Genomic DNA, 25,188 nt, shown 5'->3' with positions numbered 1-25,188 from the left:
GGTAACAAAATGTAATGTTAATAGCTTCAAAAAGTCACAGTCTCCACTTGTTCGCCGTCATTGTCAACACAGGCCTGGAATCTTCTCCAGGTGGTCTCCAGAGCCAGGAGGCACATTAATTGTGGTATTGTTGCAAATTCTTAGAAGTGTTAACATTTTTTTACAGCACCCTCTATTGTCGCCCATCAATGCCTATTGGTTTTTCAATTATTAGGATGCACGCAAAAGGAAAATAATGTAATGTAGATTTTAAACAACTGTTTTACATCTGGCTCTCGACTTTCAGATCCTACAGCCCTTGATTATGTGGCCAGCTGTAGGGAGGGTTTGAAACCTGTGCCCTGCCAATCCCTTCCCATTTGGATGGACTTCAAAGTGGGGGGAGCAAAAGAATAGCTGCTTTGATAACATCGTTATTAACCAATGTCACACTTTTGGACGCGGTGAAAGCTAGCGATGAGTGGAGTCCCTGTGTCCCGAGGAGGAAACAATGCTTTAACTGTGTTAGATTTTAATTCGGTGCTGTGCTAAGGGATGATATTGATTCGGCCACATTATGTTTCGTCCAATCATTGCATTAATTAAATGCAGCCCTCTGAGATTTTTTGCCTTGGCTGCACATTTTGAACTGTGGGGGTGGCGGGGGGGGGGCCTCTGTCTACGTGCTGCCCAATCCTCGATGGTTATCCCTCACAGGCCTGTAAACTAATTAAAAGCTAATAAAGGATGATCACTACTCATCACTCCCCCTGATTAGTTTGATTTACTGCCATTTCTTTTCGCCCCTAAGGTAGAGGGGTTTAATGCGAAACTGTCAACAGAATTTGTGATAGGTGAGCCACCATCCGTTCACAATTTTGCTGCCCAAAGCGTTGCCAAAGTTCTTATGTCGAGTGTGTGGCGGGCATGCGTGGCCCGCTGAGATGCCATGCGTGCAGATGGCGGCGTGGAACGAGGGAGAAGCCGCCCGGGTCCCAAAACGTTGAATTAATTCTGCTTGACCTGCGAGTGTTTGTTGCTCCACACAACGTAGAGTTGTTGGCGTTGTTTCTACAAGACTCCTACCCCCATTCCCGCTTGCCTGAGAGGTTATTACAATTTTTGTAAACAGGCTGCAGTCATGGCTGGAGCAGGAGTGTGTAATGAATAATAGGCTTAATTTGAGGATTTTAGATGCAATTTTCCCTGGATTGCGGTTGTGTAGGGGCTCTTTTGGATGTAATTCGTCACAACATGGACAAATTGGACACTTTGAAATTAAGTTTTTTTTCCCGGTATGAACATTTCTTACGTAATTTTGCGGAGGGTTTAACACGTAGGCTTTTGTGACCAATATCCATGATGGAGTTTTTTTGGGGTTAGATTGCGTAAACATAAATGTGTTGTCAAACCCGCCACCACCCAACACAGGCAATTTAGTAAGGTTTGTCACGTAAACATAACATGCCAATTCGGATATCCATTGTGATTTATATGCATTCATTAACCCCCCCCCCCCCCGGCCTTCGCGCCTGATTTACTTACATGTGACGCAAGTTCAAGTTCATTTATTAGGTATAGCCCTGTGAGCCATTCGGCTCTTGAATCGGGTGCAACCGCAACAAACAGAAAACAAAAACATGAACAAGAAAACATCTTAAAGTGACTATGTGCCAACAGAAAATCCAAGAAAAGACAGCAAAATATTGCAGAAAAAGCACTGTACACCAACACTGTGTGCAACAATCCCAGTGGGATGCAAGTCAAACAACAACAACCACAAGACAACTTAGATTAAGGCCATCAGTCTAACTCTGTACTACAACAAACAAGCATGGCCAAACCAAAAAACTTTTCAAAACTCACCAAAATAAAGCCATGAAAGCAATGAAACAGTGATCATAGGAAGTGGGACCGAATTTTCACAATAAACGAAGTAAACAACATGTACTACCAAACTCTGCAGCCATAGCTGGCTGCATGAGTCACTCCACAACAGCAGGAGCATCAGTCGGAGTATCAACATTTTTCAATGCACCTTTAAGATCGGCACACTAAATCAAAACACAGATCATACTTTGCAGCGATCATCCGGAGCGAAACATTGTATTTTAGGCCACTAAATTGCAGTGGCAGTTAGGGGTGTACAACTCCTCTAGAGCAGTTTTGAGTGAAGATCTCATAGGTAGTGATTCAAGTTGCAGTTTATTGGCAATAGCATTCCAGACCCTGGGGGCATCAATAGCAAAGGCCCCTTCCTCCAGTATTTGTACGGCAATAGGGAATGCGAAGCTGGTAAATGAGCGAACTTCCACGCAAAAGGTGGACATTGGCACCGAACAGCTTTGGTCAACTTCACAAGTGACGACATCACATTTATCCCTCTATTTAAGAAATAAACAGAAGGATTTCTCCTCAAATCTGGATGTCGCCTGATGATGCTAGTTGTAATAACTGGCGAAACGTACTCGAATTGCAAACGTTGTGGGTTTAGTCTCCCAACACAACGGGTGTGCTGTACTCGTAACGAATTGGCACGTTTTGTTTGTGATAAACCTTACTAAGTGTCTGTGTCGGGTGGTGGCGGGTTTAATGACACATTTACATATATATATGCGAGCCAACCCCCCCCCCCAAAAAAAAAAAAACCTCTTACGAATTCTGTGAAGGATATGATGTTTTCGGGCCGTTAGTTTAATTATTTTTAGAATCATACTTGCAAGGACCAGCGTCGTCGTCGGCAGGCTTGTCCAAACTATTAGGCCAGCATGATGGAGTAGGGCCAATGCCGTCTGGCCTGCAGGCAAAGAGTAGCCCAAAGCCATTTCAGCACAGCTGAATGGCAAGCCACACGAGAGAATGGAGTAACGGTTTATATGAAGCTGATTATAAGCGCGTGGCTCTGCTTGGAGATTAGTTTTCGCGCTCTTAATACTTTCTCCCCAGCAGCAGCAGCTGTTAATGTTTGACAAATTACTCATAGGACTTGTAAATCTTATAACCAGGCACAGTTCAGGAATGTATCTGTCTTGCTGTCATCAGTTAACATGTTAAGAATGTCTTTTCTTCTCACATGCCATTATTCTATCCTCTATGGATAGCAACACCTCTTAAGCCACACCATCCAGCTATTGAATAAAGCCACAATAACGGCTACATGGGACACATTTTGTACTGCTGCCTTATCCGATAACATACAGGCTAAAATTGCTAAAAGGACAACCTTTATCGAGATAGGATGTCAAAAATCAAATTGATTTGGTGGATGAGCCTTGTGTATCAATGAAGAAAAATCGACTGGCTTTATTGTTGACTTTTCCGAACAAAGATCACGTTCAAGTGGTCATCGCAGTCATCGTCACTTCCCGTTGCTCTAATCCTCTGTTGTTCAGCAGTCAAAACATGATCTCCAAAGGCAAACTCTTACAATGTCTTTCTCAGTGGCAGGCAGTTGCTGGAGCACCCCGCTCATAATATCAACATACATTTATCCAACGAAATGCAGGCAACCCAATCACCTGGACAGAGGTGTGGCGTTTCTATAATTGTTGTACAATTGCAATGCAATTGGCATAGAATTTGATCAATTAGAACGTGGCCAACTATTGGCGCTGTCCGTGAGCACCTGGCATGTGTGAGTATGGCACAATTGGCCTTCGGTTTTGTAGAACAGCTGTCTGCAATGGGCACGAGGTTGTGCCGGTCAGTGGAGCTCCGCGAGAGCAATCCAGATCACTTAAGCAACACTCAATTGGCATACAGCCATCCAGGATCGGTGGTGTTTTGCATCAGTCCGGCTCCTGTAATTAGCATACAGTAAGTTGCACAGTTTTGTGGGCCGGTGGGGTTTTGCCCGGGCATACAGCTCACATGATGATAATAATTTTTAATGTGTGCAATTGACGTTGCACAATTTGTAAGCGATCCGCGTACAAACAGCACGTGGGCCATCCGGGCCAGCGATACTTTTATTTTATCGAGAGTATGCGGCTCACACAAGTAAGCGTTCTGTCAGCGCGCGGCCATCTGGGCCAGTGACGCTGCGATTAGGCATTTGATTCCAGTAATCGGCACACAAATCCCCCTATGAAGTTGCAAGCCCTACAATTGCTTGTTCAGGGCATTGCTGCCAGATGGGACTCCATTAGAGGCGGAGTTCTAGAGAGCCCCTCCAAGAGAGTGTTGGTCGAGAGGGTACTTTGGTCCACTATTCCACGCTGGCCAGACGTCTTGGAAGAGGTGGGCGTACCCACGCTTTACCCTGATCAACTAACTTGTGAGGTACCCGTTGATGCTGCTGCTGGGTGGACAGAGGTGGCTGTATTACTGGTAGGAACAACTTGGTTCCACCAGCCCACAGGGGATTATTGTGTCCGTCCGTCGTGCATCCAAAAATGGGAGGGGTGGGGCTGGGTGGGGAGGGGCTGGGTGGGGAGGGTGGGGAGGGGCTGGGTGGGGAGGGGAGGGTGGAGAGGGGCTGGGTGGGGAGGGTGGGGCTGGGTGGGGGGGTGGGAGGGGTGGGGCTGGGTGGGGGGGTGGGAGGGGTGGGGCTGGGTGGGGAGGGGCTGGTCACCCCGTGGTGCCCTTATAAAACTCAACGTTTAACCTACTCACGTCGGCTTGTGCCCGCCCTCACAGTTGGGCATATTTGCGGAATACACCACGCCGCCGTTGACCCTGGCCATTGACCGAGCAACCCAACGTTCCTACCAGCTCCCTCCGCAGGAATGTGTTTAAGAGACTTGTGGATTGATTGCAAGTCCAATGCGCTAACCATAACACATCTTGGCAGCATCCCAGATTCTCTCTAATGTTCAACAAAACCATTATAATTTTTTTAAACCATCCTGTACGTCATGACCACTGTTCTATGTTTGGGTGCTGCGCTTTTTGAAATATCTAAGCGTGGAGAGAACGCATTCAAGCATGCATTGCACACTGAAAGCATACATGGCAATTGCAGCCTCTGCAGCAAGTCTGATAACAATGTGATGGTCCAAATAATAAGTCCAGTGTGTGAGTATTCCATTCCAAATGTATGAGTGGATAATGTGACAATACACACTTTCCTCAATCGGTGAGCTTTCACGTGGTTTCCCCTGTGACTTTCACAGTGTAAAATTCATGTTGATGACACTCCAGTACTGACAGACTCAGCTTCTAATTTGAAGCTTATGCATATTTACAGCGATTGTCAAAGCATGTAACTATACCTTAGCAATATACACAGTCGAGTCATATAGGGGCACCGGGGTGGCGGCGTTATGTTCCTCGCCTGGTATGCATGTGGTCATGGGCTTGATCCCGACCCTGATGCCTGTATATTTGGAGTTTGCATGTTTCTCTCCCCGTTGTCTCGTGGTTTTTTGTCCGGGTCCTCCAGTTTTTCCCTCCAAATTTAGAAACGTGCGTTATTAACATTTTGGCTGCTATAAATGTCCACGCTATAAGCCACTTCGTTGAGCTATAATTTCATGGCCAGGTCGCTTCCGAAAAAAAGCTACATAGCTCAGTGGGCCTTACCTGATCAAATATATTTATCTACGTAACCTTTGGAGAGACAGGACTTCTCCGTAGAATGTGAATTTTATTTCGGCAGCTGTCGAGATTTTCCGAAGGACTTGAATACCAACTCCATTTCCAAACGCGTAGAATTCTCCAACTTCATCATCGGCCATGGTCAATACACTGCTGGATGAAGGCCCTCCCCCTCAGCTGCCGGCATCTCTTAACCACCCTGCGACAGGATAATCCACTAAGCACCCGCACGCGAGTTGGTTTCATCGCTTCGGTGGATGTCCTCTTGGCCGCGTTACATTCATTGCCTGCCAAGGAATGTGTCCGACACAGATATTTAACTATAACATGCCCTTGGGCCCACCGACACATGTTACTTCTGCGGTGCCACGTCACAACCGACGGTGGGACGCCTGCAATGGAAACCCCCGAAGTTTTCGTGATTCCCAGGTGCCTTGCACCGAGAATTTGGCGAGGTTGTTAACACAGAGCCACGGTGGTGGCGCCCCTCCGCCCACCATTCCTCACTCTCTTTGGTTCTTTCGGTAGAGTCACGTAGGTGAAAATAAAAACGATAATAAAATTTAAAATGACGGACGCTTGTGTTGTGCCCGAAACGTCGTGATTTAATTTAGTTATTTTAATGTTAAATGTTATTATAGTTTTTATTTTCACCTACGTGACTTTGCCGAAAGAACCAAAGAGTATGGATCCTTGCAGTCACGACAACTTAAAATCTAGAATCATCATTCCTCAGTTTAATCTCTCGCACCGCTAGCGTGTGCGGCGTGGGCCCTGCCGGGAGTGTCGCTCGGTGCGCACGCACGCACGACAGCTCTCGCGTACCCACGTCAGCTCCCTCCCCCACCCCCCGCAGAAATGAGGAAGCAAGCCAATGTTCTTTGAGTCTTTCGTGACTTTACCAAAAGACCCAAAGAATATGAATTCCTGCAGTGACGAAAGCTTGAAGTCAAGATTCAAGCCAATGTTCCTGGCTTTACAGGGCAGGGTCATGTGTAGACAGATGCTGCAAGCGAGAAGGCTTGCTACGCTGACCTCATCGTGACGAACGTTGTCAACCTTTGTGTAGTTTGGCCTCTCTCTCTTTGCGTGGCCTCCTGAACGGTGTGGATCGTGAAGTGGGAAAGTCTCCGCGATGGTGAGCACTCCAGTCTTGCCTTTGAGTAGGAAAATGTCACTCACATTTCAATGTGGCCGGTAGCCACGAGTCCGATCGCTTAAAAATGGCCATTTAGTTGCTCCTGCACACATCTTAAATGCACTAATCAGTAGAGGGGTCTATTTTGATCTGGTGAGTCTTTAGCGAGCCTATATTATTAATAAAAATACATTTTCACCTTGTTACGAATAATGCAAAGGTATGTATGTACGTTGAACTTCTTTTGCATCGTACGTAGGCAAACAGTGCTGAATATTTTTTTATGTGTGTTAATGTGTGGCCAACTAAAGGTATCCCAAAGTCCTATCTGACTCTAGGTTAAGAAAAGGTTACCCCCCCCCCCAACAACAGCTCCTGGGTTAAAGGATTAAGCGTTGGAAAAAAACATGTGGGCACATTTTACGTAACTTTGCGATTGTCACAGAAGGGCTTCTTGTGTGGTGGGTCACGTGATAGGTTGTGACGAAGGTCCCCCATAAGTAACCGATGTTGATTGACTCCAGGGCACGTTCCGTTTAGCAAAAAAAAAAATTGCACACGCAGACTTCTGTGCACGGGAGTTGGCTCGGAGTGACGAGCGGGCAAGCGCAGAGCCCCTACCGTCGCCCGAGAAACACGACGCCGCTCGGATTTCTCTATTCGGCAACAAGAACACCAAAGGTGAAAAAGGCGACGTTGTTGACGTTGGCGACGCGTTATATTGTTAGTTGTCGATTTGAAAGCGGGCCAGCGAGTGTCGTCGGGGGAAACTCATAAGAGAAGAAATACATTTCGCTTGCAATCCACTTAAGTTGCATCCCACAAGCTGGTTGACAGAGGAGGCCCTGTAGCCTTGTACAACATCGCCAAAGATCCCTGCGACATGCAGACTTGGGCCTCCCGCAGGCTCTGCCAATGTTGAAATCAGAATCAGGATTTTTCTTTATATTCTTGGTTCTTTCGGTAAAGTCATGTAGAAAGGAAATAATAAAATTATAAAAATAAAACATAATAAAATTCTCACGACGTTTCGGCCACAACGCAAGCAACTGTCCTCAGGTGAAGAACAGGTCTGTCGGGGAGACAGCGTCCGGAAGGGTTGGGAATTGGGGGGGTAGGTGTGCTCGCGTCACGCGTGCGCCCGTCGCGGACCGCCTGACCCCCAGTGTTGATTTACGGAGGCCGATGGGAGGAGCGGTGGCGCTCTCTCTGTGGCCACCTCTTCGTGCTCGCACGGGCGATCGTAATGAAGCAATTTACATGCAGACTGGATGGGGGGTTCACTCCCCCCCCTCCCCCCGTATTGTCGTCGCGTGCCGCCCAGCGCCACCCCAGTGCCCATCACGCTGGCAGTGGATCGCGCCAACGTGGTGGTGGGGGGCGAAGGCTGCCCGAGTGTGACGGCACCAGTCGCTTTGTGTTTGCTGGGTTGTTGTTTTTTGTCGTTTCGTTAATGTTTTTAAAGCGTAGCGGTTCGGAACGCGGATTCCGCTGTTAGAAATTGATGGAGTTGTTTCATGCGCCTTTTTTCTATGGCTTAATTATTTGGCGAAGCTTTTTTTTTTTAATACATGCGTATAATTTGTCGTATTGTTCATACATTTTAATTGAGTTTTTTTATCCCACTAAATTCAAAAGGCCGTAATTAAAGAAAAATCCAACCAAAGTTAGCAAATTTTATAATGCTGTTAGAACCATTTAATGGCATCACAGTGACATTTTCTTTTATGATGTCGTGACTCATTGTGTGGTTAACACAATAATAACAGCAATTAATGTAATACGCAGCTTTCAACATTGGTCATAATTGCGGTCCCACACTCCTCGTTTCAGTCAGAACAAAGGGATATATTCAGCAAAGGCGAGATTAGCTCATGTGGACAAGTGAGATTTAAATGTTCCATGAAATACCACGGCAAATAGGGGTCCGCCTTTAAAATATTGCTACGAAAATGCAGTCGCTGTAATGTGACAATTAGAGCACTGATTTGTATAGAAAATAGGCCTGTTCTGTCACCATGTCTGTTTGGTACGTGATCGTCGTACATTTGTTTGACTTTTTTTGCGTCAAACAGATCAGGGAATGCATTATTTGCCATTGGTTTGTGTTTGGTGCAGTGCCTTTCCATTCCTAAGGGGGCACGGTTATTTTTGTTTATGATTTCTGTTTTCTTTGTTACGGTGTACTTTAGTGTTTTTGGCCTTTTGTTGTTTCGATGACCCTGTTCACCCTCGCCAATGAGCCTCATCGTGGTCTCTTGAATCATCACCTGGTGAAAGAAAATAAACCGGAAACCCGTTTGCATTCTCCACACAATCTACGTTTTCACGGCACGTCGTCGTATATATATTTGACTCGTTGGGGATTGAGGTCTAGAGAAAGAGATGTTTTTTTTTATTTCATCAGGACAGGCCCATAAACCTGTTAGGCTCAATTATTTCATGGGCATCCTGCGACCGCACAGATGTTACTATGCAGTACAGATCCTACACTCGTGGTTACGTACGTCGCGATGAAAGCGGCGAGTATCTTTACAATGCGTTACACGTGCTGAGGCTGGTTATGTGGACATATATAGAAAATGACAGTTACAACACCGTCAACAAATAGGTTACTCGACGTTAACAAAGCGCGTGACGCTTCTCTGCACACGGGGAAATGCTTGACTGTGCTTGAGAAGTGAGCGAATGTACGCGAGATTAAGGGACACATCACTGTTTGCGAAAAGGTCAGATTCGTGAACATCTGTAGGAAACGACACGACCGTGAAAGTATTGCACTGGGTGTGGGCGGTTCTTTGGTTGGGAGGGATACGTAGCGGTCAGATTTGCGACGTACTGGACGCGACAGTCCGAATGTTAAATATTTTCCGCGCGCTCTGCTTTTGTGATGATTTTTTAAGCGAGCACCGTAACTTGTGGTGGGTTTCAGTTATATTCTTAGTTTGAAGAGGAACCAGCAATGTGTGTTCCATAAAAACTTTAAAATTAATTCTGCAGCCAGTCGCATAATGTAATATTCCTGATAATTTCAAATGGTGTCGGTGTTTTTTTTTTTTACCAGGTAAAGCCCACAGCGAAATATCTCTTTTTCAGAAGCGACCTGGCTATCACCACAAATGATAGCTCAACGAAGTGGCTTATCACGTGAAAATTTATATCAGCCAAATGTTTCTAAATGTGGGGGGAAAAACCGGAGGACCCGAAGAAAAATCCACGCGACCACGGGGAGAGAGACACGCAAACCCCAAATATACAACACGCGTCAGGGTCGTGATCAAACCCATGACCTCCTGTGTACCAGGCAAGGGAGTTAACATCTCGCCACCACGATGCCCCTTGTGTCAACTATCACATTGGTGTGATGGATGAAGGGCAATGTTCTGTAATTAAAGAGATATATTCGAGCGAAGCACGGACACTTACTGTTTATAAGCATGTAGCAATAATTAACTTGCCCTTCCCCCCCGTACGTCGATTGGTTGTAGTTTTATCCAAGAATGCAATTTTGTTGTTTTACAGTCGCAATCTAAATTGTTTCTCATTTTTATTTGCTGAGCTTGTACATGTTTACTCGCTCGTTTGGCCCAAATACACAATTGACACACGTCAAAGTTCGAATAATTTTGCAGCGATCAACATTTTCCCCGCGCGTTAGCGGTGAATGATCAATCCTCAGGTGCGCGGCTCCATCGGTGCGCCCGTTCGCGCGCAAGTCGGGTTCTGTCGGAATAAATGCGTGCGCTTTTTGGTTCGCATGCTCCCGCTTTTCAGGATTGCCTTCGCCCCGAATTCCACCGTGACGAATGACCCAGTGGCCCCTTTCGTGTGAACGCTCCAGGTGTTCAAGATCCGTGCCGTGGAGCTGGCCGAAAAGCTTCTGCCCGCCTTCAGGACCCCAACGGGCATCCCGTGGGCCCTCCTCAACCTCAAGAGGTATGACCCCCTCCTCCCCCCCCCCTTCCAAGTGTGACACGTTTTCAGTATCGGAGATCGGTGGTTCTCAACCGGGGGGGGGAGGAGGGGGTGGGGGGGTACGCGGACCCCTGGAGGTACGTGAGGTGATTGAAAAATGTGTGAAATTATATCATACATGAGTCATTACATACATGCAACACTATACAATACACTGCCAAACACTCCACTATACACGAATAGACACGACACTGCTATACGCTATACTACGCACATCTTGGAATAGGTTGGAGTACCCACGCTATACCCTATCACATGCGACAAGCCGATCAACTAACTGTGATGTACCCGTTGATGATTCAAGCTGGGTGGACAGAGGTGGCAGAATTTAAGAAACCATACTCTTTGGTTCTTTCGGTAAAGTCGCGTAGGTGAAAAAATTATAAAATAAAAATTATAAAATGAAAATAAATAAATTAAATCACGACGTTTCGATTGCAACACAAGCACTCATCATCAGGTGTGACAAGCACAGCATTTTTTTTTTAAAAGAACGAAAGAGTATGGATCCTTGCAGTCACAAACTTCAAATCTAGAAAGAATTTAAGAAACTCGCACCCTTGTTTCCACTGCCGCCACGGGAGAATGAATCCGATACCTGTGGATTGATCGCTTGTCCAAGACGTTAACCGAGGAACGTCGAGAAGCACTGTTATGCCCGGTGTCGTGCCGGCTTGTATTGCACTGCCATCGCATGTGACTTATCCATCGTATATATGTTGCCGTGTTTTCATGCAATCATGACGTTTCCTCTATGCCCGTCGTGCGCAATTTTACGCGTTCAATTGTCGCGCCTCTGCTGGGTGCCTGATTTTGATAAACTTGTTTGTGTCGGGTGTGCGTGCAAGTGAGAAATACATTTGGCGCGTTGCCGTCACAGATGGGGGTTTGCGGGGGGGGGGTGATATTGGAGTGTTTGTCACGTGGTTGTTCCACGTGTGTGTGTGAAAATGGCAAAACAGGCTCTCAAGCAATCGGTCACGCTACCTCCGTTTTCCCCGTTGCTAATAACGGCAGCTCAGTGTGCTTTGATCCAAGATCCTTTAATTTTTAATTTGCCCTGTTAATCCCACTTTTCTGCCGGTGGTACTGTCCAATATGTCCTCCTAATGTTCTTCATGACTCTGCTGGAGCCATCCATTTTCGACGGAAAATGTGCTCGGGAAAGTGTCTCGCTGGTCCCTAGCGCTTGCTGAAAGACGGACGTGATGAATTGGCCTCTTTATGCCCTGAAACGCGCACTTAATCATCCGCTGCAGCAGAAATTAGCATGGCCTGATGCAAACTGTGTGGGAGTGTTGCTGGATGCTTCTGCGATCTCGGGATAGATGGGGAGTGGTCGGGACCGCCTCTGGGTTGTGCCCATAGAGCATCGTGTGTGTGTGCGCGAACATTATATTTTGCCCACGGGCTCGCTCGAAATTGCGTGGGCTAGCACGTCACCACCCAGAGGTATCTGTTGGCATTACTGGCTGTGTCCAAGCGTGGGTATCGTGTGGACCTGGCAACAGGCACAGTCATCCATCCTCCCTTCCAGCTCATCATCATCATCGGTCGTAAGCCGTAATTATTCTGGTTAACACCTGCACACGAGCTGATTACTGCGTATCACGTGTGCTTGGCAACAGTTGCAGTCATTGCACCTCCTACATCTACCCATTTTCATATTCCCACTGGCCGGGTGGCTGGGCAGTGGGTGGGGAGGATTGGATTGATGCTACCTAGCAGTGCTGTGAGCTGCTGCCTGGCTCACATCACGGTGTGGCGATCCCATGGTGGAGAACAGCTGTCGGGGGCCATTGGGGAGATGCTCGTCGCTCACACCGCGTGTGCCGTGGTTGTTGTGCCGTGCTTGTGCCGTGTCGGTGCCGTGCCGTGTCTCCCAGCGGGGTGGGGCGCAACTGGAACTGGGCGTCGTCAGGATGCAGCATCTTGGCCGAGTTCGGCACCTTGCACCTGGAGTTTGCTCACCTGAGCTACCTGACCGGGGACTCCTCTTACATTGACCTGGTGAGTGCCCCGATCGCTATCGCAACAACACCGCGTCAGCTGGGAACACATCTGAAGGTGACATCGGCTTACTCCTTGGACCAGGGAGGCTAAAACGCCTTCCTGATGCACCCTGCGTCACTCTAGTTAAACTTTGAAAATCTGTCTTTCGTCTGTTAAGTTATTCATGGCTTCATTGCTTTCTTGTGTTTTTTTCCCATAAGCTGTGCCAATAATTTCATTCGTTGCTGCTGTTGCACGGTTAGGTTGGATTTAACAGTTTTGGCATTGGCCTCGGAACACACAGTTCTTAAATTTTAGACTCACTAAAGGATGTGTATAGTCGCATATTGATGACAATACTACATCAACAGCCTCAAAATAGGCACTCTAAATCAATTGTATTGTATTCAGGACTCGTATTATAAACCGCAATATTTCCTGCGAAGGGCTGTTTCATTCTTGACTCGGTTGCCTTTCTACATCGAGTTGTTAATGTCCTCTGCCTGCTCTGTATGGGTTTCCTCTTGGTTTTCTGGTATTCTCCCTTGGATGATTTTTATTTGAGTATCATTCTACGCAAAAAACTAACTGGTATTGGCAAAACATCCCAATGCTTCAGAATTGTTTAGAATGCTGGAGGAATCCGATGAGCTTTTGAAGCTCTTAATTCTAGATTTGAAGTTTTCGTGACTGCAATGATCCATACTCTTTGGTTCGTTCGGTAAAGTCACGTACGTGAAAAAAAAAAATTTGGTTACATTTATTATTTTATTTCATTATTTTTACCTACGTGACTTTACCGAAAGAACCAAAGAGTTTGAAGCTCTTGTTCACGATGTCCAGTATTATAAGGGGTCAGCAAGTTACAACAGCAAACAATACAAACAACACGACGGGAGTGCAAAATAGAGAAATTGTTAAGCAAGTAACTAAATATGTAAATATATTAATTATATAAGTCCGATTTATCAGGCTTGGGCAAGGCAGCAAAGACACCAGCAAAACAGTCCCAGACCACAGCAGTAGTCCCTCAACACAATGGCACCTTCACATTGAACTATCGATACACAGCAGGTAAGAATCAAAGTTAATACATCACATTTTCAGAATGTGACTGGCTGTATCCAGCACCATTCTGCTTTAAAATGAGCTGCATAATTTACTCAATAGGGATGAAACGTAGCTCCATCACCACCTGCCTACTGCGAAAACTTGTCAGGACCCTCCCTGGAAGAGTCCTGAGACTCGGTTTGAGGCTTATCTGGGTAAACAATCATTATAGTAATCATATAATAAGCCATTTAACTCACAATTAATCATATTATTTCACGAATTCAGAAACTCCGTCACACATCGTTTATCGGTATGCAGTGACATTAGCCTGATGTTAGCGTATGCATTTATCTCAATACAATGTACGTACGTATGTACGTTGAACTTATTTCACACCGTACGTAGCCAACCGTGTGTGCGCTGTGTATGGGTGAAATATGCACAGCTCCTCATAAGTAATTAATTCAGCATTTATTGACCCCGTATCTAAAAAATGTATGCGCACTGAACGTCAATCTTTAGTCACACTAGCCTGATGGTGGGCGCCCTTTGCCCCAAAACTAAATGACATTTTAAATTCCATTTCAGTGCGCGTGGAGTTTATACTTTTCTTCAGTTTTTGTTGTTGCCTCAAGAGGCTATTTCCTTGAACGTACTTCACCCTCCGCTGTAAGTGGTTAAAAAACGAGGATCTTTAATCTTCCAGTGACAGAGCTGTATGGCCTTGACCCTGAACCAAAGCTGTTCGTGTGCAAAAGTCTGTAATTACCATTGCAGTGCCCTTTAGGGAGAGAACAGAATTTTATTGACAGTCGTGCACAATTGGTATTATCGGCCATTTTAATAGTGGTTCATTATGTTTAATAATACTCGCAGTCCGTGCCCAGAAGTGGTGTGATATTCGGCCTTTTGCCCATCCAAGGCCGGGTGTATTTCTGTAAATCCGAACCTTGCAAGCGAAAAGCCGACCGCGGCGTGATATTCATTGCATCAATTCGTGTGCAATTTGTAAGGCTGCGGTGACACAGACCTATTTCATTTTAAGGTTATAATCCCTTGTTCATCACGAGGTCATTTTTACTTCGATATCTCAACAGCGTCACGGAGATCGCGTGACGTGAGGGTTCTGCCTTTGTAGTGAGGGTTGTGAGTTGACGCCGAGGAGGCGCCTCGCCCCCCCCCCCATGTGGAGTGACGTCACCCGCTAATTATTATTAATGTGGGGGGGGGGGGTGTCCATTTGGAAGACGTCACCTCTTCATGATTATTAATGAGGGAGGCTGGCCGATATGGAGTGACGTCACGTGCGGGACACACAGACATTCTTGGCTCATTATCGTAGTAAATACCTTGCTGAACCACAATACCTTGCTGGTCTCGTCAGGGAGCATAAACCATGACGCAAACTTTGGTCATCCTCGCAGCAGCGGCTTTTGGCTAATCATTGATCTGCGGCCGTCTGGAACGCTCTTCCTTTCTATATTAAGAAGCCACTGGAGCCAAGCACTTGTAAATCCAGATTGAAAACCCTTTTGTTTAGAACTGCTTTTTGTGTTCAGTTTGTTGTCCTTCCCCCTCACCACCGAACAGCACGGTTTGCTACGTATGGCGCGAGAGAAGTTGAGCACGCGTACGTACGATGGCTCACTTTGAACCGCGCGCGAGGCAATTTCCTCCGGCGACATCACTGCTCCATGAACGTTTTTTTCCCCCGTTGACCGAAGCCTGCATTTTTCCCGCCCGTTCTACGCCGTCGTGGTTTTTGTGCAATCTCGGGAGCGAGCGAGCAGAGAGAGCGACGAGCAGAGGCCCCTCGGTCCACTCCCATTTCCTTGATCCTGCTCCGAGCGCCTCGCTGCTGTCCCAGCTCGTGTCGCCGGGCCGCGAATTTGTTTCCCCGCGCTCCCTTTTGTGCCGAGGGCGGGTGCCGCCGCCGCTTTTGGGTCGAATGTTTTTCGCCCCCCCCCCCCCCCCCCCCGAGCTCTGTTGAAGCCGTCGGATGGGAGAGTAACCAAATGAGATTGCGTAAGAAAATAAATCGTGCGTGTTCAAATGGAAAACCGGTGCGTTTTATTATTCCGATTTTGCTCATTCTTTTTTTTCTTCCCGTAAATTAACTTCCGAATGTCCTCCTCATCATCCTAACATCTCCCCCGTTTTGTAGCCCGCAGGAAAAAAAAAATCACTCTTATGCAGTGCCACAGAGAGGTCTGGCTTATATTCATTATTTTAGTCCAAGTGTGACCTTTTCATTAATATCTCCCACTTCAAGAAAGTGTGGGGCTTTTTTTTTAACTGGTAAGATATAAGTCTTCAAAACGTGTCATAAATTTGCGATTGTATCGCACGGCAAAAAAAAAAATCGCTGTTATAAATTGATTGCCCTGTGCTCTTTTCAGTAAAAATCTCATCTACGTTCTCTGTGACATTATTACACCAGAGTTCAATAAATGGAAAGGGTTTGGCAAAGCGTAGATGTCGGTCATCTGTTCCTCTTGGTAACTAGCTTGCCCGTCCAAGGACGGGTGTAGATTGCAGTAAATCTGAAATATTAAATAGAAAAATTGTTCAGCTCATGATTATTAATGAGGGGGGGGGGGGGTTGCCCCATGTGGAGTGACGTCACCCGCTAATTGGTCTTGGGGAGGGGTGTGGCATGTGGAATGACGTCACCCCCTCATGGTTAATGGGGAAGGGTGCAGCATGTGGAGTGACGTCACGCGCTAATTGATCTTGGGGAGGGGGTGACATGTGGAGTGACGTCACCCCCTCATGGTTAATGGGGAAGGGTGCAGCATGTGGAGTGACGTCACCCGCTAATTGGTCTTGGGGAGGGGTGTGGCATGTGGAGTGACGTCACCCCCTCATGGTTAATGGGGAAGGGTGCAGCATGTGGAGTGACGTCACGCGCTAATTGGTCTTGGGGAGGGGGTGACATGTGGAGTGACGTCACCCCCTCATGGTTAATGGGGAAGGGTGCAGCATGTGGAGTGACGTCACCCGCTAATTGGTCTTGGGGAGGGGTGTGGCATGTGGAGTGACGTCACCCCCTCATGGTTAATGGGGAAGGGTGCAGCATGTGGAGTGACGTCACGCGCTAATTGGTCTTGGGGAGGGGGTGACATGTGGAGTGACGTCACCCCCTCATGGTTAATGGGGAAGGGTGCAGCATGTGGAGTGACGTCACGCGCAGTACACACACATTCTTGGCTTATTTTGTATCTTCGTAATAAATCCGAGGGAAGGTGCTTTCTGTGTGGAGGTGGCATTTGTTCTAGTTTAGCACATTTGGTCATTTGAGAAAAAAATGGAGCGCGTAATAAGGTGGCGTGCACCCACAAACGCTCCGTTAGCTTCCGTTAGGCAGATCGCTGGTCATCCTCGCAGCAGCGGCCTTTGGCTAACCATCGAATAAAGACTTCTGCGGCCGTCTGGAACGCTCTTCCTTCCGATATTAAGATGCCACTTGGAGCTCTGCACTTTTGAATCTAGATTGAAAACTAATTTGTTTATAACTGCTCTTTGTGTTTAGTGTCTTGTCCTTTCCCCGCACCTCCGATTGGCACCGTGGGCTACGTTTAGTGCAAAAGAAGTTCAACATTCATACACCACAGGCAGAAAAAGCAATTTTAACATTACATGGACATTTGAGTAAAATATGTGACCAGCTTATTGATCTGATAAGATCTCACTCATGCACAGGTGTGATGAGTCCATTCTGCTGGAGTTCTGAGAAATCCTATTCCGTTGGTGAATGCGCGTGAGCACGGCGCTCACAATCATTTTTTATTTTTCATTTTTCAATCTCAAATGTCTGCATCTGCAGCCTGGTCGTGCCGTGTACTTTCCCTTCGGGGCGTCGCGGCGGCCTGGTAAGTAGATGCTCGTGGGTTCGATACCCGTGGTCACATGGATTTTTCTCCGGGTCCTCCGGTTTCAGTCCACATTTCGAATCAGTGTCACGCGTTTCGATTATTTGGCTGCTATAAATTTCCACGTCATAAGCCACTTCGTTGAGCTATCATTTATGGCCAGGTCACTTCTGGAAAAGAGCTAAATAGCTCAGTGGGCTTTACCTGGTAAGATAAATATTGTTTTGTTTTATTCGTATATTTTTTAAAAGTGATTTGTTTACCTTTCCTGTACTTTGCATTCCTGTTGTATGTTTTCTATTGTTTGTTGTAACATTCTGGCTTGCACTTTGAGGACACCTGTGAAAAAGATTTTCACAGCTCATCGGATTCCTCGGGTATAAGTCAATACTCTGATTCTCATTCTGCGTCGCCCAGGTGATGAAGATCCGTGGGATCCTGCAGAAGATGGACCGTCCCAATGGGCTCTACCCCAACTACCTCCACCCACGCACAGGACGCTGGGGCCAATGTGAGTTTGAGAAGTGGATTCACCCTGACGTGATTATCCCAGCGGCGTTGGCGTGCTCCCTCCCGTGCTTTGCGCTGTTACCAACTGGAGGTTATCCCCAAGACCACGATCTCTCTCGCACACTTTTATGGCTAATCGTTGCTCGTAACCGTCACCGGCAAACCCATTAACCATGAGCGCGGCTACCTTCAACTTAGCGGGCAACGGAATCAGAGTGACGGTATCGTTTATGCGGCGGTTATTTCCAGTCAGTCAGTCACTCACTCAGTAGAACCCATTACAATATGAGCTTTGCTTAGCGGGAAAACAAATCGATCACGAGGCTTTCCCCTCTCATCCGTCCACATCTCACCGATGCACCGACCTGAAGCTGGCTATTCTCATATGACGAGACAGCTTGACGTCGGACAGTCACGTGAACCTCCACCAGCGATCTGATTGGAAGCGGCCGTCCCAGTCGCCCGCCATGAGGAGCTGCGATCAGATCAGTCCGTATTTTTGGCAACTACATTTCTACAATAGGAAATGCGGTGGTAACGATCGCTGGTGCCGATCGCCCTAAAATTATCCCGGGGGGGGTAACCGTAAGTGCATAAGCCTGCTATATGGCGATTTCAACGCACGCTTTTTGTGTCTTATGAAAAACCATTTGATCATAACTGAGAGACAAACCCCCCCCCGCTCCCTTTGCCAGCTTTCAGCAGTGAACGTTATCCAGTGCTTTGACCGGTTCACTTTGAGGCGGTGTGATAAGATTAATGTGCATCTCTTCCCCGGATTCTTTGGTGGCCGCACTGACGGCCAGGAGCTGCCGTTGAAGCTCATGGCACTGCGAGCGTGCGAGAGAGGCTTTGCATTTCGAGCTACCGCGGTTAGCCTTGGCCGGTGGTAGTCGCTAAAATATTCGGGGTGGAATCCAAATGAGCCGGCGGAATAAAAACGCGAGCGCTTTGAGATGAAAGCCTTCGCCGTGAATCCGGTACATCCCTGTCAGAGAACACAGCGTTTGAAACTCTGACCTACGCAGATTTCAACCAGAGTCGTGCGTTGACCTGAGGAAATGTTTCCTACGCTGCTGCGCGTGCGTGTGTGTGTGTATGTGGCTCTCGCGCTGTGTTCACCGATTGGAAATGATTATTACGCGATGGGTGCCATGCAGGGTGTGTCGTCTGCACTGTTTGTGTAAATGACATGTTTTTTCACAAGCTCCCTTCGCGCGCTTCAGTCGTTGCACGCCTTCGGAATTGCTTCGGCGTTGGGCGGGTTGTTCCCTCTGCGGAAAAAAACCCCCGTTAAATTAACTTGACACATAAGGGCTGGCAGAGCGCAACAAATAATGGCCAGGCCTCGCTCCCAGTTGAGTCATAATTTTATTTCTGGAGAAAATTGGAAGCCGTTTAACACGAAACGTGGTGTCACGTGTACAGTGTGCACAATCCCCATTGTTCAGTGCAGTGTTGGCCAGTCGGAGGAGCTTGCGCGAGCGTGCCTGTGTGTGTGTCTGCATAGTGATGTCTTGTCTGTGTGTGCGCATGTGCGAAGTGGTAGTGCAGCGGTTAGCGCGCTGCACTGCGAACCTGGCGACCCAAGTTCGATTCCCGCTCACGGCCGACACCAGTGACAATTATCTGAAGCGGTCGTGGGCCTGCCCTAGGTCGACTCGGCTTCAAATGGGTTTCTGGTGCGGTGTGTAGTAAACATCGTCACTAGGGGAGACAAAGGCGGTCGGGCGTGGCTGCTGGCCACCCACCCCTTCGTGCGCTGTGTCGGCCTTCATATGTGCTCGTTAACAGCACTTTGCCCAACAGTCTTTTCAGGCTATATGGGGGATCTTTGTCTTTGTTTTCTGTGTGCTCGTGTGGGGAGTAGTGGTGCAGCAGTTAGCGCACTGCGATACGAACCCGGCGATCCGAGCTGTACTAGGAACCCGGCGACCCGAGTTAGATTCCCGCTCACGGTAAACACCGGTGACGATTATCTGAAATGGTCCTGGGCCTTCCCCAGGTCGACTCAGCCTCAGATGAGTAGCTGGTGTGTAAACATCACCACTGGAGAGACAAAGGCGGCCGGGCGTGGTGCTGGCCACGTGTGGCGTGCCGGCCTTCATAGGTGCTCGCTAACAGCACTTGCCCCAATAGTCTGTTGAAAGCTATACGGGGATATTTGTCTTTGTGTCTACTTAGCGATGTGCGCGTGTGTGCGCGTGTGTGTGTGAGTGCTCTGTGTGTGCGAGCGACCCAGCTGGAAAACTAGTATCTTTCCCCTGGAGGAGGGATGCAGCCAAGGTCCTATTTGACTTGCATAATCAATGCAAATTGTTTTCTTAGTGTTCTGTGACTGGCAGGTAATGAGATTCTGGCCCCAGCAAGATGTGTGCTTTTATTAGATCTGCGTAACGAGACAAATCCCCCCCCTCCCCTCCCTGCACCGTCCACCCCAGCTCTCCCCCCCACCCCCCCCCCCTTCAACACCAGGGCACGTGTACAGTTATAGGTTTTATTCCATCCCGTGTTGTCTGTGTGGAGAGATGGATGCTGATGTTTGCTCCTGTATTTTTCGCCTTCATGTGTTCTTTCTCAGTGTGTGTTTTGTCTAATCGTTTCGTCTTTCTGCGGAACGTTTTTCCACGTTCCGACGTGAAACGTATTTTTGTTGCTCTCAGCAGGAAAGGCTATTGGATTATCGCAAGTTGACCCTTCATCTTAACGTTGTTGGTTCCCCCCCCCCCAACCCCCATTAATGTTACTTTCTGCCTTCACGTGCAAGTTTGTCTAAAGGCTTAATTGTGCTCATGCATTATTTAGCGCTGTCCTGTATCCCCCCCTTGCGCACATCTCTGCCCGTCTTCGCCCGTCCTGCCGCGCGTTCGTTCCGCGCAATTGCGTTCGTTTGACTTGCCGAGGGGGCATTTTCTTTTTTTCTTCCTCTCGCTCTGCACCGTTGTCCGACACAGCCGGCCAGCCGGGGAAAACGGGATGTAAGTGACCGGAGGCGTAGCGTCGGCATGCAAGGTGCCAGCCAGCGCCACCCGCAGTTCGCCGCAGCTCCCGTCTATTCACCCGGCGGGTTTGACTCGTGCTGACGAGCAGACCGTAGCTGATGCCAGCGATTTTAGATCCCCCCCCACCCACCCCTGTCCCCCCGCCTCTCCCCCCTCTGCCCCCACCCGCTCTCCTCCCCCTGCTTCTCCCCCCCCTCTCTTCCTCCGCCTCTCTCTCCCTGCCCCCCCCTCCTGCGCCCGCAACCTCTCCCCACTTCTCCTGTACCAGTTGTGACATAACAGGCTGTCACCAATTTATAAATGTCATCGTTTCCGTGGTGAGCCTTCACCACGGTATTTTAAACGACGCGCGTGCAGAGTCGTGCGCTCTGTGCACCGTGTCCGCTATAAAAGGACTTGACGTAAAATAAATAAGCAAATAGATGCACAGTTTCAAAATTCCTGCACGGCCACATGTGTGTGACGCTCAATCGATAAGCCAATGGCCTGCGGGAGGTAAAATACCTTTCCTGGCCCAGATCGTCCCAGACCTGGCGACATTTCCCCTTGAATTTGCAGCGCCGTAGCCTGTGCTGGGAATCGCCGGGGCTCACCAGGGGATCGGTGGTCCTCTGAGTGGCCTGCTAGGTAGGGCGGCGTGCGGTGTGCCTGGCTGGCTGGCCGCTTGCATCCGTGCAGTAGATGCAGTCTCCCCTCCCCATGTCTCCTAGTGAAGACCATCCCCCCCCTCCTTGTGTCCGTGCCTCCGAGCTTGGCGTTTAAGCCCACTGAATTGGCGGTGGGCAGAGCGCTGAAGTCAACGTGGCGATCAGCGGTTAAAGGTCACGCGTTTTACGTGATACAGGATTGATGACAGTATTTTTGCCGATGTTCTTTAACCTTTGATCCGCCGTTGACTGGCTTTATTACAAGCTAAGTCGTGCTGACGAATTGACAGAATCAACAAGTTATTCGAGCTCTTGATGTCTTTGTGTGTGTGTGCGCGGTGCGCGTGCCCGTTTGCGTGTTCAATAACATGCACGCCTGTGGCATGTTACTTAAAGGGGGCGAGTGCGCATTTGCAGGGATGTTGCCGAGTCAGGACAGCATTAACATTTTAGGCTTAACTGAAAATCAGTCGCCGTTTCATATTCCGAGCCCGTTTTAGAACCGACGCTTGCGTCGAGACAGCGCCCACGACAGAACCCAACTCGCCCGCTGGCGCGTCACGGGAGACGCGCCAGCAGAGAGCACGTTTACGTCGAGCTCCTAACCGTTCCGCCGCTGCCATAATTGAGAGCGAGGGTCGGCACCTGCTGAGCGGACGCCCGGCTGACAATCCGCGAACACGGCGGAATCATTTATTTGTTTTACCCGCCTACCTTGGGGCGTGGGGGGGGGGTCTGGGGGCGATGGGGGGCTGAGAGGCTCAAGTAACCCCCATCCGGCGCTTCTGCGCCGCGACTGCCCCCTCCCTCCCCCGCCCCAGAAAGGGCAGCCAGCCGCTGTAGCGGTCCCCGCTCTTTTGAACTTTTGGAATCCGAAGCGGCGCAAAAACGCGCGCGGAAGCGTGCGCGCGTTTTGCCCATCGGTGTGACGCTGTTTTTTTTTGTGGCACTGTTTGTGTTGATCAATGCGAATTAGCGGTGGCCCTCTTTGCACAAAACTGCAATCGACGCCACATTGAGTCATTTTTATTTTGTTTTCGATACGTAAAAAAAGACCATGGCACGCTCCAACACGAACACAGTCGCGCGAATCGCAAGCGGACAGGTGAATGAAAGGGCAATGCCCTCGCTCGGAGCTTTCATCTGCAGCGCTCCGCATAGCAGTTCAGAAGAGGCCGTGCAGCATATCTCTTGGCATAATTTGCGGACTATAGAACAGTGCCGAGGGGGGCGGTTCATTGGTTTTGAACGCCCGTTCGTCAGGCTCGGCTTTGCGGGTGCACGTTTAAATGCATCGCGTTTCATCGCCGCTCCTGCGAAGCCGGAGGCTCAGATGGAATGTTTTTTCCCCGGACCAAAATGATTTTGTCGAGACGCGTGTGTGCGCGCTTGGGGGAGCAACAGCGGAGGAACGGCATTTCAATATGCGGTGCTGCAGATGTCGGGCGATGATTATCCGAGATTAAAACAGCTTGTCGCGCGACGAAATCGGGACCGTCGTCATTGCTGCGCGTCGTGCTGAAAGCACGCACGCACCGCGACGTGCGGATGCGGGGGATGTTCCTCTCCGTGCCGCAGGAAGAATTGAATCCCAGCCAGCGGATGCCCAAACGGCTTTGTCCGGAGATGAGCGTTTTTGTAGCTTTGCCATGTGATCGATGCACTGGGTGTTTTTTCTTCTTTTTTTTTCCTGCTGACGGGGAAATTGCCCCACAGCCCATTGCCTGAAGTTCTGACCGACGCATTGCTTGTTTGTGCGTCTGGACGGCACTTAAAATGCAATTTGCTTTCAATGTGCGAGACTGCGCCTAGAACATTTTGCGTGGGACAAAAACGTGTTGTTTATCGTACGGTGAAAATAAAACCCCGTCATGTCACGTTTAGTTTCGAAATGCGGTAGCACACGAAGCCAATTGCCTCATCCTTACACATACCGCATTTTCAATACGGTTGTGGCTGTATCTTTCAGTAATGTGCAGTTTACAAAAAAATGAATTGACAGTTTATCGCAAACATCCATCCAATGCAGCAGTCAAACCACACGAGCTTAAACGGCAACTAGAAAGATGTGTATGTGCGGTGTGTGCATGTTTACGTGGACCTAACCTTGACCCCGGCATGACAAGAAACTGAACATCTGTGTGCTCAGTGCCCAACATTTGTTGAAGGGTAGAAGGGTCAGTGAATCTAGCACACACGCCCAAGGGCCTAGCAAATCACATGTGCTGGCAAGCTTCCTTACAGTACTCGTCGGTTTGGTGGTGGAAAAACATCTCACAATGCCCTGTGAAGCTTGTGAACTTTTAATAACACAAGAAACTCTTAAAACTCTCAACTAAACTTTATTTTTATTTTACCAGGTAAGGCCCACTGAGCTATACAGCTCTTTTTCAGAAGCAAACTTGGCCACAAATGATAGCCCAATGAAGTGGCTTATCACGTGGGAATGTATAGCAGCTAAATACTCTAAGCGCGTGTTTATAAATTTGGAGGGAAAAACCAGAGGACCCGGAGAAAAATCCACATGACCACGGGGAGAGAAAACATGCAAATTCCAAATATACAGGCATCAGGGTCGGGATCGAACGCGCGACCTCCTGTATACCTGGCGAGGTAGTTAACATCTCGCCACCGCGTCTTACATGAACTCACAGGGCAGGCAAACTCGTCGTAGCCCTGAAGCCTGTTCTCGGAGCGAATGACACAATGTCAAGGGACGTGGGTGACCTTGTAAGTATTCGCCTCGACAGACGAATGTTGCTAGGGCCAAGACCCGTGTGCTCGCTGTGTGCATGCGTGCGTGCAGTCCACTCGTCCGTGGGCGGCTTGGGCGACAGCTTCTACGAATACTTGCTCAAGGCCTGGATCATGTCTGACAAGAAGGACACGGAGGCGCGCAAGATGTACGACGACGCCATCGAGGTGACGCACCCCCCGACAGGCGAACTGTGACACTCCGTAACCCCCTCCCCGCCCGCCACCCGCGCCCCCCCCCACACCCACCCCCCACCCCCCTTTCCCCGCCGGCTTCAATAATGACTTGGGAGCGTGTGCGGTGCGTGCCAATGTTTCAAAGTTACGCCGCTGAATGAATAAACAAAGATAAAGGAACCACCTGGAGCCCCGCCAGATGGAAAATTACTGCAACGGTCAACTTGGTGGCGATACGCTTTTCCGCGCTGTTGTGGATTGATCCTCGCCGATGTTACTCTCCTTTGACAAATGTTACTCGCCGGGCATGCCACCGGGTGCCGCGAGTTAATCGTGGAAGTCGTCGGCCTGTCGTTCGTCTCCGCCGTTTGCCCTCCCGTGTTAATCTGTTGCCCCTAGGAGACTTCGCCGCCCGGAGATTTAAGGTTGGCGCAGGTACGCGTCCCCAATTACAGGCGCTAATACAGTGCCGCCGTTGGCCGGTCCCCGGCATAATTTAAATGCTTATGGTTCCTTGGAGGCTCTCCGAGTGTTAGTTGAGCCGTGCAGGA

The 25,188-nt window shown here is 48.7% G+C and overlaps 1 protein-coding gene across 1 annotated transcript in view; it reads left to right on the top strand.

Annotated features, from left to right (window-relative positions):
- Positions 1 to 25,188, top strand: part of LOC144733522 (mannosyl-oligosaccharide 1,2-alpha-mannosidase IA-like) — a 91,104-nt gene that overhangs the window by 48,980 nt on the left and 16,936 nt on the right. Inside the window, exons 5-8 of the mRNA XM_078615454.1 lie at positions 10,497 to 10,591; positions 12,517 to 12,640; positions 17,965 to 18,058; positions 24,513 to 24,628. Coding sequence (XP_078471580.1) covers positions 10,497 to 10,591; positions 12,517 to 12,640; positions 17,965 to 18,058; positions 24,513 to 24,628 — 429 coding nt within the window. The remainder of the gene's footprint in view (positions 1 to 10,496; positions 10,592 to 12,516; positions 12,641 to 17,964; positions 18,059 to 24,512; positions 24,629 to 25,188) is intronic.

This window comes from Lampetra planeri, chromosome 47 (genome assembly GCF_965212315.1).
Source record: "Lampetra planeri chromosome 47, kcLamPlan1.2.h2, whole genome shotgun sequence".
Taxonomy (NCBI): Eukaryota; Metazoa; Chordata; class Hyperoartia; order Petromyzontiformes; family Petromyzontidae; genus Lampetra; species Lampetra planeri.
Note: the sequence above shows the minus strand (reverse complement) of the source record. Positions and strands in the feature narration are given on the sequence as shown.